Source organism: Polypterus senegalus, chromosome 3 (genome assembly GCF_016835505.1).
Source record: "Polypterus senegalus isolate Bchr_013 chromosome 3, ASM1683550v1, whole genome shotgun sequence".
Lineage (NCBI taxonomy): Eukaryota > Metazoa > Chordata > Cladistia > Polypteriformes > Polypteridae > Polypterus > Polypterus senegalus.
The window spans coordinates 10503010-10517149 of NC_053156.1; the positions used below are offsets into that span (position 1 = coordinate 10503010).

Genomic DNA, 14140 nt, shown 5'->3' on the forward strand with positions numbered 1-14140 from the left:
ACAGCCGCAATCCTCGTCTTCATCACCCTGGCCGATCAATGAGAAGACCATCCTGAGGCTGCGCACGCGCACACACACACACACACACACTCTCCAGTCTCTCTCTCCCTCTTCAAGCCTGGTCAGCCCCCCACGACTGAAGGGTCAACCGTGATGCAGGGCGGCCGTATTTTACACATCACCTCCATGACCGGCCCCCCTGTAACTGGTGCTGCTGGGAGTAAACCGGGCAGCCTTCTGCTTCTTAAACACGTGCACAATGGGGGCTCCCTGTGCTTCGCTTACATCTGCGCTTGGACACAGAACACACTTTGTTTTCGTTACTTTATCGTATACGAAGTTTAGGGAAAGTTCTGGAGTCGTTTTAGACCTCCCTGAGTCTGAAAATACCAATTAATGGAATTCTGTCTCTCTCTCTGTCTGTCCGTCTATGTCCGTCTTTGTCTGTCCCTCTCTGTCTGTCCGTCTATGTCCGTCTTTGTCTGTCCCTCTCTCTCTCTGTGTCTGTCTATGTTTGTCTCTCTGTGCGTCCCTCTATGTGTCTGTCTGTCGGTCTGTGTGTCTGTGTGTGTGTGTGTGTGTCTCTGTCACTCTCTCTGTCTGTCTGTCTGTCTATGTCCGTCTTTGTCTGTCCCTCTCTCTCTCTCTCTCTCTGTTTGTGTCTATGTTTGTCTCTCTGTGTATCTCTCTGTCTGTCTGTCTGTCTGTCCGTGTATAAACACGTCAACACGTCAACCCGAGTTCGCGTTCACTTTGGTCAACCAAATTTTGCATACCAGTATTAAGGTACAAAACGTCGATTTCTATCAAGTTCTGAGCTCTTTCCGCTAACCGGTGGTGGTCCTTTACCTGAAGCGTTTCCCCAAAAATATTACAAATGTCTTCATTTCACATCTATATATCCATCCATCCATTGTCTAACCCGCTGAATCCGAACACAGGGTCACGGGGGTCTGCTGGAGCCAATCCCAGCCAACACAGGGCACAAGGCAGGAACCAATCCCGGGCAGAGTGCCAACCCACCACAAGACACACACAAACACACCCACACACCAAGCACACACATGGGCCAAGTTAGAATCGCCAATCCACCTGACCTGCATGTCTTTGGACTCTGGGAGGAAACCCGCGCAGACGCGGGGAGGACATGCAAACTCCACGCAGGGAGGACCCAGGAAGCAAACCACAGGTCTCCTAACTGCGAGGCAGCAGCGCTAGCACTGCGCCACCTGCCCGCCAACTGTAACCCTCGCTCTCGAGGCATGCGCACTGCCTGCTCACGTGCCCGCCCCCAACACATCCTCAGTCGCTGTGGTCTCTGCTACAGTCCACATGCACCTCTGAGCCACGTTGACTTTTCATTGATTTTCTCGGTCCCGGCTGCTTTGCTTTGCTAACAGGTCTCTCTCATTGCTGCCGTCTTTGTTTGTCCCCACAAGCTTCTGTTCTCCCTGTTGTTTCCGTACCCCTTCTTTTTTTCCTTTGTTAGACCGACACCGAACCCGGAGTGATGGCCGCCGCCCTATCGCGATGCTGAACAGAAGATTGCTGAACTGTGTCTTTCAGGAAGTGTTCACCCATCAATGAATGATTATGTGGTGTATGCTACGCCGCAGGTCGGCTAGTCCTATTATATTAAAGCACCACATTCGAAGCAGTTTTTGCCACTTTTACATTTTTTTCCCCCCATAAACGGACGGTTTTTGAGAGAATCGCCATTTTCCATCTGATGTTCAAATGGTGACACAAACCTACATATTTGAGAACGTTTTTGCTTCACGTAAATGAGATTGTGTCCAAGTGTGACGCCATACATGTTACTAAAGTCTCTAGCCACTTGTGACCGCCTTCCGTTTCCTGAAAGTAGTCGTTTGCCTGAACTGTTTGCCAAAATAAAATCATTGTGGCAAATTTTTTTATTCACACAGCTGCAGAGTCCGATTTGTTCAACTTTACTTTTAAATATATCATTAACTACTGTGGTGGGCTGGCGCCCTGCCCAGGGTGTGTTTCCTGCCTTGCGCCCTGTGTTGTCAGGGATTGGCTCCAGCAGACCCCCCGTGACCCTGTAGTTAGGATATAGTGGGGTGGATAATAGATGTGGAAGGCACTATATGATAGATAGATAGATAGATAGATAGATAGATAGATGAAAGGCACTATATAATAGATAGATAGATAGAAGTGAAAGGCACTATTAATAGATAGATAGATTGATAGATAGAAGTGAAAGGCACTATAATAGATAGATAGATTGATAGATAGAAGTGAAAGGCACTATATAATAGATAGATAGATAGATATGAAAGGCACTATATAATAGATAAATAGATAGATAGATGAAAGGCACTATATAATAGATAGATAGATAGAAGTGAAAGGCACTATATAATAGATAGATAGATAGATTGATAGATAGAAGTGAAAGGAACTATATAATAGATAGATAGATTGATAGATAGAAGTGAAAGGCACTATAATAGATAGATAGATTGATAGATAGAAGTGAAAGGCACTATATAATAGATAGATAGATTGATAGATAGAAGTGAAAGGCACTATATAATAGATAGATAGATTGATAGATAGAAGTGAAAGGCACTATATAATAGATAGATAGATATCTGGAACATATTGGAAGAGGGGCCGCCACGGCCTGATTAAGGATCTGGTTGGAATTAAATTGGCTGGAGTTTGACGTTCCAGCTTAGCTGGTCACCTATCGGCTCATCTCGCGTCTCATTTCTGATTGGCTGCCATTTAATGAAGAAACAAATCCAATCAGAGGACTGAATCCTTAAAAACAGGGCCATGAAAATGAAGGGAAAAGGGTGAGAATGAAAACCTGCAGCCACTGCAGCCCACCAGGACCAGGGCTGGACACCCCTACCTTAAAGGCTTTGGTGGTGGTGGTGGCGGGAATTCCTCGTCAATCCACACGGCGGCTCGGTATTCAAACTCCTCCCTCTGCAGATCAGAAGACTGACAGCCCCTCCACCTGTGATGTCACTTATGGTTTCCGTCCACCTGGACCCGCCTCTTCCTGTCTACCCAGCATTTCATTTAAATGAAAGTGTCGCCACCTGAGACTCGCGTCCTTACAGATGTTCTTTTTTTGATGAAAACTTTTAAAATATTTTGCCTTTACAACATATTGCTGTATCCCCCCAAATCTTTTATTGATATGTCAGTAAGACAACGAACGGATACGTACGAGGGAAGTGTGACCGTGGTGAGGTCTGCGGTGGGAGTGACGGAGATGGGATTACATCAGGGATCGGCTCTGAGCCTTTTCTTATTTGTAATGGTGGTGGACAGGCTGACAGACGAGATTAGACAGGAGTCTCCATGGACTGTGATGTTTGCTGATGACATTCTGATCCGTAGCGATAGTAGGGGGCAGGATGAGAAGACGACTCACCCCCTGTAGCCTCAATCAGCCTCGTCGCTCTCCTCTGGACTTTCTCCAGTTCTGCTGAGTCTTTATGGAGTCATCAACTGACCCCAGGACTCCAGATGAGGCCTCACCAGTGTGTTATAAAACCTCCTGTGACATGAACTCCACACATCAAGGCGCTATATAACCTGACATTCTGTTAGCCTTCTTAATGGCTTGTCTGCCAGTCGATAGCTTAGAGTCCACTATGACTGCTAAATCCTTCTCATTAGGTGGTCTCTCCATTTTCAGACCCCCATTGTGTATTCGACCCTCACATTTTGACTTCCTATGTGTAATTCTTTACATTTACTGACATTCAAGGGTTACAAGTCTCAACTCCATCGATTTCTCCTCATAACTCGTCCCCTGCAGTCACTCAATCAGCCTCGTCGCTCTTCTCTGGACCTCCTCCAGTGCTGCTGTGTCTTTATGGAGTCATCAACTGACCACAGGACTCCAGATGAGGCCTCACCAGTGTGTTATAAAGCCTGAGCAGAACCTCCTGTGACTTGTACTCCACACATCAAGGCGCTATATAACCTGACAGTCTGTTAGTCTTCTTCATGGCTTGTGAACACTGTGTGGAAGTTGATATCCACTACGACTCCCAAGTCCTTCTCATAAGGTGGACTCTCGATTGTCAGGCCCCCCACTGTGTATTCACGCCTCACATGTTGACGTCCTCCATTACTAGGGTGTTGGCCAATAAAAGGTGTCATTTTGCTTCACTTCTCATTACTTCCTCCATGTAGTTCTTCACATTTACTGACATTAAATTTCATCTCCCACAAAACTGTCCAAATCATGTCTGCTGTCCAAGTCCCTCTGTGATGACTCAATGGATTCTCGATTATCTGCCAGTCCACCCATCTTGATATCACCTGCCAACATCACCAGCTTGTCACTGACATTCCAATCTAAATCGTTTATAAATATTACAAATCGTGCGTGTGCTCCTCTCGACTTTCTCGTATTCTCAGATATGGGGATGGATATTTGAGAAGTTAACCGCAAGACAAGGATTCTATTTTTTATATGATGGACATTAAAGGACCATCAACGACAAATCCAATCAAATTAATAATAAACTGAACAATTATTAGAAAAGTAAAAACTTTGCCACGATAATTTTATTTTAGCAAACAATTCAGTGAGCGGACGTGGGGGTCAAACATTGCAGCAGTAACGCGTGTCGTGTAGCACATAAAATTTCATTTACGTAAAGCAAAAACGTTCTCAAATATGTAGGTACAGTGGCTTGTGTTTCCACTTTTTGTCACATTACAGCCACAAACATGAATCAATTTCATTGGAATTCCACGTGAAAGACCAATACAAAGTGGTGTACGCGTGAGAAGTGGAACGAAAATCATACGTGACTCCAAACATTTTTTACAAATAAATAACTGCAGAGTGGGGTGTGCGTAATTCTTCAGCCCCCTCAGTTGCCCGTAGACATTGCCTGATGAGTGCTAATGACTACATAGAGTGCGCCTGTGTGTCATCTAATGTCAGTACAAATACAGCTGCTCTGTGACGGCCTCAGAGGTTGTCTAAGAGAATATTGGGAGCAACAACACCATGAAGTCCAAAGAACACACCAGACAGGTCAGGGATAAAGTTATTGAGAAATTTAAAGCAGGCTTAGGCTACAAAAAGATTTCCAAAGCCTTGAACATCCCACGGAGCACTGTTCAAGCAATCATTCAGAAATGGAAGGAGTATGGCACAACTGTAAACCTACCAAGACAAGGCCGTCCACCTAAACTCACAGGCCGAACAAGGAGAGCGCTGATCAGAAATGCAGCCAAGAGGCCCACGGTGACTCTGGACGAGCTCAGGTGGGGGAATCTGTCCATAGGACAACTATTAGTCGTGCACTGCACAAAGTTGGCCTTTATGGAAGAGTGGCAAGAAGAAAGCCATTGTTAACAGAAAACCATAAGAAGTCCGTTTGCAGTTTGCCACAAGCCATGTGGGGGACACAGCAAATGTGGAAGAAGGTGCTCTGGTCAGACTTTTTGGCCAAAATGCAAAGCGCTATGTGTGGCGGAAAACTAACACTGCACATCACTCTGAACACACCATCCCCACTGTCAAACATGGTGGTGGCAGCATCATGCTCTGGGGGTGCTTCTCTTCAGCAGGGACAGGGAAGCTGGTCAGAGTTGACGGGAAGATGGATGGAGCCAAATAAAGGGCAATCTTGGAAGAAAACCTCTTGGAGTCTGCAAAAGACTTGAGACTGGGGCGGAGGTTCACCTTCCAGCAGGACAACGACCCTAAACATAAAGCCAGGGCAACAATGGAATGGTTTAAAACAAAACATATCCATGTGTTAGAATGGCCCAGTCAAAGTCCAGATCTAAATCCAATCGAGAATCTGTGGCAAGATCTGAAAACTGCTGTCCATCTAATCTGACTGAGCTGGAGTTGTTTTGCAAAGAAGAATGGGCAAGGATTTCAGTCTCTAGATGTGCAAAGCTGGTAGAGACAAACCCTAAAAGACTGGCAGCTGTAATTGTGGTGGTTCTACAAAGTATTGACTCAGGGGGCTGAATAATTACGCACACCCCAGTTTGCAGTTATTTATTTGTAAAAAATGTTTGGAGTCGTGTATGATTTTCATTCCACTTCTCACGTGTACACCACTTTGTGTTGGTCTTTCACGTGGAATTCCAATAAAACTGATTCATGTTTGTGGCTGTAATGTGACAAAATGTGGAAAAGTTCAAGGGGGCCGAATATTTTTGCAAGCCACTGTATGTGTCACCATTTGAACATCAAACGGAAACTGGGATTCTCCTGAAAAACTGGTCATGTTTGGGGGAAAAAATGTAAAGGGGCAAAAACTGCTTAGAATGTGGTGCTTTACCATAATAGGATGTGAAATGAAGACATTTGTAATATTTTTGGGGAAACGCTTCAGGTAAAGGACCACCACCGGTTAGCGGAAAGAGCTCAGAAGTTGATAGAAATCGACGTTTTGTACCTTAATACTGAAGCTCAAGTTATCATGTTTACAGACACACACGCAGACAGACAGACAGACAGATAATTCCATAAAAGGTATTTTCGGACTCAAGGAGGTCTAAAATGTCGAGATTCATCAATATCTTGAAATCACATTCCAATACTTTCCCTAATCTTCATATACGAGAAAATAAAAAGAGCAGCAGCCCCCGCACTGCCCCCTGCTGGTCACCACTCTTCATGTCACCCAGTTCTGATGAGGTTCTTCACCCCATCACCCTCTGCTTCCTGTGTCTGAGCCCCCATCTAAAAACATCACCCTGCACTGCCACTTCTGTTAGTTTGATGCCCACCTCTCATGTGGCACCTTATCAAATGCTCTCCAGATCAATAACATCATCTGCTCCTCTCTGGTCGTATCCTTTTGTTTCTTCCTCATTGAATTCCAGCCTGTTAGTAAAACACGACCTCCCTCTTTTGACCCCACGCTGGCTGTTCCTAATAACTCCTGTCCTTGCCAGGTGTTGCCCAGTCTTCTCCTTAATAATTCCTTCCATTAATTTTCCTCTGATGCACATTAAGCTTACTGGCCTCTAGTTGCTCTGACCTGCCCGGTCGCCCTGCCACCCTACAGATGGCACCCCTGGAGTCCTCTGTGTAGTTCTGGTCACCACGCTACGAGACAGACAGAGCAGCATTTGACCATGTGCACAGGTGCATCATGGGAGCTAAGGACATGTCCTACTGTGACTCGGAGAATTAAACCTGCTAAGTCTGAGCAGAGGACCACCTCCAGGTAATTACAGTGGCAGGCAAAAGTGTGGATCAACCCCGGCTTAAAATGTCCGTCACTGTCAGCAGTGAAGTGAGCAGAAGATGAGCTGATCACCAAGAGACGTCAAGTTCATGATGACACATTAGTGTTTTGTTTTGTACAAATGTACAGTGAAAAAAAGGAAAAAGCTCTGTGCCAACGTTAGGGCACCCCACGAAATTTGAGCTCTCAGATAACTTCTTAGGAAAATCAAAACTCTTAGAAAAAAGGTTTGCGGTCAAACCCAAGTGCCAGGTATGGCGTAGACTCAGCACTGGCCATACCTCAATAAACTCCCCCCTAACAGAGAAGTACAGTGGCGCCAGAATAACGCATTACAAGTGGATGGATGGACAGACAGCTAAACCACAGGGAAACACTGGAAGAGCACCTGGCAAAGTGAGGCGCACCTTCGAACACAATGGCGCCCTCAAGGCCTTGGCACCACCAGGCTGGCTCAAAACCTAACAAAACTCAATGCCCACTCAAAAGCCCTCGTCTCAAGCCCATTAGGGTCCTGTAGCAGACCTGTGGTGCCATCCAACCAACACAAATGACCTCAAGAAAATCAGCACAGGATCACCGAGCCATGGGTAGAGCTGGCACAGACGCAGCCCAAAAGACCTGGGGGTTTAAATACTAATGCCAGCCCCATTGTGCCAGCTTTTATTTATTTTTTTTTTTTAGAAGTATACTTTTGATAAATTACTTACTTTGCTTTATAAATAAACAGACAGAATATTTGGGCAGTGGATACAATACTTACAGGGTGAATGTGTGTGTACCTCATGAAATCCAGAGAGCGGGCACGACTTTCAAGGGGGATTCAGTAATTTTGCGAAAGGAGGGGCTGACGAAGCAGCACTAGAAGTGGTCTGGATACTGACCAATAGGAAGACTCAGTAAGCACAGAAGATGCCAGCTGAAAAAAAAAGAGTCAACTATGGCACACAGGCACGATGAGGCACATTGGCAAAGCTCTCCACAGCTCAGCCACTCAGAAGAAGGTGCAGAGAAAGGAAACCTGACAAAGTGATGTGCCCTGGCAGCGTTTCAGTGGCTAAAATGAGGATGAAAATATTGGATGGATGATTAGGAGGATGAGGATGAACACGGACTATTCAGCAAAATCAGGGGGTGCCCTGAGGGGCCGGAAGTGACTGCAGAGTTTTGGCCCCACCCACCAAGTTAACGATTAATTGATTGTTGCTGCTCACTCAACAGACCACTTCGGCCACATTTACTGTAAGTTCTTTGCTAAATATCTTTGTAATAGCCAGTGTGATCTGGTGGTGGTCTTCACCGGGGGGCTTGGACTGGGGATGGGTGTTCTTTACTCCTTTTCTTAATTAAGAAATATTGCCAACACATTTCCAGTATTCAAACTCACTAATGGCCGGAGAAAACAAGCCAACCTCACATAGTTGGCGATGTGAGACAGGAACGCCAACTCTGTGCTACCAGGCTGCACTAAGCTTTAACCGCTGAAGGTGCCACGTCATCTGGACACCTACAGCATATGCCAGGATGCCCTTCATTGGCTTCAGCTCAGTTTTCAACACCATCATGGCTCACTGAACCAGCTGTGGGCCCCCCAGATGCTGACTTCCATTCCTCTGACCTCATTTATTTCCAGTGTTTTCCCCTTCCAGAATTCCTTGTCAGAGCGAATGGCCGCAGATCTTTTAACAAAATGTAACCTTAGATCAAAGGAGCAGAGGAAACAGAAGACCGCCCGTCTAAATTGCTACTTTGTGTACTTAAGTCATAACGTTATGAACACCTGCATGGCCCCACGAGTTACTCCCTCGCACAACAGACCAAAGTTCATTAGTCACGTGACTCGGTCAGCCCTGTTCATCTACACCTCGCCGTAAGTAATCGTTTTGACTGAAGTTTCTAGAAGCACACCAGGCCTCAAGCCAAAAAAAAAAAAATCCCAGAAGAGATGAGCAAAAAAAACAGCAAAAAGTGACAAAGCCAAGTAAAAGGCCTCTGCGTGTAGGCCATTATCTCAAAAGGGGGTCTTCAGAACGGAGGGGAACCTGCCCAGAAAAGGCCGGCCTGCCAAAAATGAGCTCAGAGACGAACTACTCGAGGGGTCACAGAGGGTCCCCCACAAGAACACCCGAAGGACTGCAGGCCTTTCCAGCCTCGGCTCGGCGTTCAGGACGCCCCAATGTGGTTCAATGAAGTCAAATCGAGCAAAATGACCCCTGTGATTGGCTGATTGCAATACGCAAGCTCCTTGTTCAGGCTAAACGTATTTCATTAAGATGATTACACCCCGGGGCCTGAGTCGCCACGAACGCCTGCGAATTGTAATCTCAGTTCTGTTAGCCAATCAAAGGGGTCATGTCACTTGACGTCTCACTACATCCATAGTGGCCGACACGGCACAACGCCCTATAGTAGTACCAAAGGCCTCCACAATAAAAAAAAAAAAGACACAAGAATGATGGGAGAGTCGCCAGGACAAAATCTCTGTGGTGCCAAGAAACCCCTGGATGACCCCCAGCCTTTTGGAGCAGCGAGTCAGTTTACAGGCACACAGAAGACCGAGGAAAAGGGAGCAACCCGGACAAAGACTGGAGTGCAGGCTGCAATCATCTCTCTGCTCCACAAGCCTTCTGACTTCTGCAGCGTCTTCAGGACCATCCAGCCATCATCCCTGTTAAAAGGCGCAGGTTCAGAGATCTGCTGGTGGGGTCCTGATGGAGGGCTGTGTGTCGGTTTGTGAGACTCGAGGACTGTGTGAGCAGCACAAGGGGACAGGCCTGTCACCTTCACTCTGTCCACACCTGACTACCAATAATACCAGCAGGTCAGGTCACCTAAAGGAATTCTCAGATGATTCTGCACCGATTTTGGGGGGGTTGCAGAGAAGTACATAAGAGTAACAGGATATGAATGAGGGGAGTGTGACCGTATGGAGGTCTGCGGTGGGAGTGACGAAGGTGGGATTACATCAGGGATCGGCTCTGAGCCCTTTCTTATTGTCAATGGTGATGGACAGGCAAGATTAGACAGGAGTCCCCGTGGACTGTGATGTCTGCTGATGTGATCTGTGGTGAGAGTAGGGAGCAGGATGAGGAGACCCTGGAGAGGTGGAGATATGAGAGGAGAAGAGAGGAATGAAGGTCAGTAGGACCACCAAGACAGAATACATGTGTGTGAATGAGAGGGAGGTCAGTGGAATGGTGAGGATGAGGGGAGTAGAGTTGGCAAAGGTGGAGGAGTTTAAATACTTGGGGTCAACAGTACAGAGTAATGGGGAGTGTGGAAGAGAGGTGAAGAAGAGAGTGCAGGCAGGGTGGAGAAGAGTGTCAGGAGTGATTGGTGACAGACGGGTATCAGCGAGAGTGAAAGGGAAGGTCTACAGGACGGTAGTGAGACCAGCTGTGTTATATGAGCTGGTGACGGTGGCACAGGTGACAGAGCTGGAGGTGGCAGAATTAAAGATGCTAAGATTGGCATTGGGTGTGACGAGAATGGACAGGATTACAAATGAGGTCATTAGAGGGTCAGCTCAGGTGGGACGGTTGGGAGACCAAGTCAGAGAGGTGAGATTGTGTTGGTTTGGAGAGATGCTGGGTATACTGGGAGAAGGGTGCTAAGGATAGAGCTGTGAGGGAAGAGGAAGACCTAAGAGAAGGTTTATGGATGTGGTGAGAGAGGACATGCAGGTGATGGGAGTGACAGAACAAGATGACAATGACAGGAAGATATGGATGAAGATGATCCGCTGTGGCGACCCCTAATGGGAGCAGCCGAAAGACGAGGCAGCAACCTGGCTAAGGGTTTACATGGACAAATAAATGGGGTTACTCGCGGACGTCTCTCACCAGCATAAGAGCTTACACGGCAATTTAGAAATCAGCTTTCTGTGAATAACCGGGCTATCGGCGCGTATGTCAACGCCCTCAGTGATAAGAGGAGTCAACGATCTGGGCGACGGAGATCCCATTAGAAATGCTGTGCTCCACTGATGTCCAAGTTGGGAATGACATCACACCCAAGTTGACCGCGTTCCAGTAAAGCATTCAGAAAACCAGTAAGGACGCATTCAGGAAGACCTTTGTTGCGTTTGCTTCACTGGAAAAAGAGCAGCTGATAACAATGCATTACGTGGTATTTCACGTATCCAAACGCCGTCGGCGGGCGTCCACAGATAGGCGCCGCACAGTACCGAGTGCAGGGCTGATTTAATGAGGCGCAAATAGACCAAAGTGCTAATAAACAGAGGAATACCACAGCTCTCCCTAAAGGCTACCTCACCATTTGGGATTGACGTCAGAACCTAAAGACTTGACAGAGTTAAGGGGGTGAAAACTCAGAAAGTCCGTCTTGCCACTTCAAGCCGGACATCAGAGGTACAGCAAACCACAGAGTTGCTGGTGTGGTCTGCTCTGAAGATCTGTCATAATCGAAGGAACCAAGAATTGTGGACTTGGCCAGACTATTCTTAAGGAGGATGTCCACGTCGTTGGGTTACGCAGCGGGACAAGGAGCCACCATACAAAAGCACGTCCACAACTTAATCTTAAAAGAGACCTGACTTGAACCCAACAGAGAGGGCCTGAAACATGCAGTTGACGCTGGCAAACTTACCAGGGCATGTCAAGTAAAGAAGTGTGAAAGGCCGAGATCAAACGTTAAGAAGTGCTTAGTTGCGATTACTGCCACTAAAGGGGCTGCCAGCCCGTATTGGAAGTACGGGGCCAGTTACTTTTTCACAGAGGGGTGTTGCAAAACTTCGTTCCTTTGAATAAAGAAAGTCGTGATTTCTAACACGCGTTCTCCTCCGGTGCCATTTCTCTAATGCTGCACTTTGTCTAAACGTCTCAGTCCATTCATTGAGTAAAACACGCAAAAGGAGAGGACAGCAGGAATGGGGCAAAGACTTTTTCACCACACTGTGCAACTTTCTGGTTCGTTCATATTAATGTCCCAAATTACTTTTCTTGTCCCATGTGTGTAAGATCACTGCCATGTTGCTTTGTATAGCGCCTCTCACCGAGGACACACTGGCGCCGAGGCCTCTGCTATCTCTCACTTCACGTGGCAGACATTCAGAAGGCATCCGTTTTCCCCAAACTCCATTTTCTACAGACTTGGGACGGAAGACCGAGCGGCTACTCACCCATAGCGAGGATCAAGAGCGATGGCACGCGGGTGTTCGATGTCTCCGGCCAGTAGTGTATTCCTCATGGTGCCATCCAGCTTGGCCACTTCAATCTGATCCAAGTTGCTCTCCACCCAATAAATGTTTCCAGCAATCCAGTCAACCGCGAGACCCTCTGGCGTTGCCAGGCCATACTGGATGACCACCTCAAAACTCGTAAGGGCTGCTGTTAAACAAACCGAAAGCCACATCAGGATACTGAATCTCCTCGGGCTGTAATATAAAGTCCCAGATGTTCCCCGGGGGTCTTACCGCCATTGTCGGAGAGCTTGCCACGGTAGATCTTGTCCTCCACCACATCAGTCCAGTACAGAGAGCTCTGGTTGAGGTGGAAGTCCAGAGCGATGGTGTTACGCAGTCCTGGCACGAGGACACTGAAGTCCCCCTTGTAGAGGTCAATGCGCCGGATCTCATGGCGATTAGAGAATATAATGAAGGGCTTGAAAGGATCTAATAAGACAAAGCGATGACAGTCAACACACACACACACTCCAGAGCAGAATGATAATACGCTGCCCACACTCTTGGCGTTTGCCACCTACCCGTACTCTTGCAGCTTTCCTGGTCTGCCTCCAGAATCCAGCCTTCGTAGCAGGAGCACTTCACCGTGTTCTTGTCCTGCTCGCAGCGCTGACTGCACTTGAGGTGTTTGGCGCAGAAGCTCTGGATCTGGCACGTCTTGTTGTTCGGGCCCAACTCCATACCCAGGGGGCAAGAGCAAGCGATGCCTTCTCCGGGTGCCACAGTGCAATTGTGACTGCAGCCGCCATTGCCCAGTGCACAGAGGTCTGTGGAGAAGAGTGAAATCGCAACAGGTAAGCGGCTGTTGTCAACCGTTTAGCTCATTTGGCTCGTAACAAATCAGACCTTCCACTCAGTTTAAAGAAGAAGAAACTTTCTCTTTACTTGAAACCAAGAAACAGACAACCAAACATTTGCATATTATAAGAATGTACAGCACGAAATAAAATACAAAAATGATAAGCTATTTACAAAACTATACGCCGTCCTTTCAGCACTACTGGTGAGCTCACCGTTAGTACCGATACCCTTTTAGAGCAATCAGTCAATCCATTGGGGGTCCTAAACATAGCTAAAACAGCACGGACCCCCTTTTCACTTGAGCTTTACTTCAAGCCACATTAATCAAACAAATAATAAAACACACACACACACACACACACAGAGACCTTGGGTGAATGAACGTTTCCACCTGGTGTCCCTCCTTTGGCTTCTCTCACCCCGTCTGCTATCGAAAGAAAAAAAAAAACTAACCGGCGTGTTGCACTCGTGTCCTGCCGACTTTCTCCTCGTTTATTCCCTGCACGCTCCGTTCGTCCCTGCTGGACACCTTCTATCCGAGAAGTGCCTGTTTGGGAATGGCGTTCACTTTCGTCCCACTAGCTTGTTGTTGTGATCTGAGATTTTGCATATACAGTATCTCAGACAAGTGAGTCCACCCCTCACATTTTGTAAATATTTGATTCTATCTTTTCATGGGACAACACTGAAGATGTGACACTCTGACCCAATGTCAAGTAGTCCGTGTACAGCTTGTATCACAGTGTAAATATGCTGTCCCCTCAAAATAAGTCAACACACAGACATTAATGTCTAAACCGCTGGCAACAAAAGCGAGTCCACCCCTAAGTGACAAATGTCCAGATTGTGCCCAATTCGCCATTCTCCCTCCCCAGTGTCATGTGACTCGTGAGTGTTAGAAGGTCTC

At 47.0% G+C, this 14140-nt stretch overlaps 1 protein-coding gene across 2 annotated transcripts in view; it reads right to left on the reverse strand.

Annotated features, from left to right (window-relative positions):
• The window catches only part of LOC120524808 (low-density lipoprotein receptor-related protein 1-like), a 114680-nt gene that overhangs the window by 57392 nt on the left and 43148 nt on the right, over window positions 1-14140 (reverse strand). Inside the window, exons 23-25 of one of the 2 annotated variants that reach the window (XM_039746563.1) lie at window positions 12954-13199; window positions 12664-12861; window positions 12370-12574 (exon numbers count right to left, since the gene is read on the reverse strand). In XM_039746563.1, the coding sequence (XP_039602497.1) occupies window positions 12370-12574; window positions 12664-12861; window positions 12954-13199 (649 nt within the window). Of the gene's footprint in view, window positions 1-12369; window positions 12578-12663; window positions 12862-12953; window positions 13200-14140 lie in introns of both variants that reach the window. The other variant, XM_039746562.1, reaches the window with a different exon arrangement.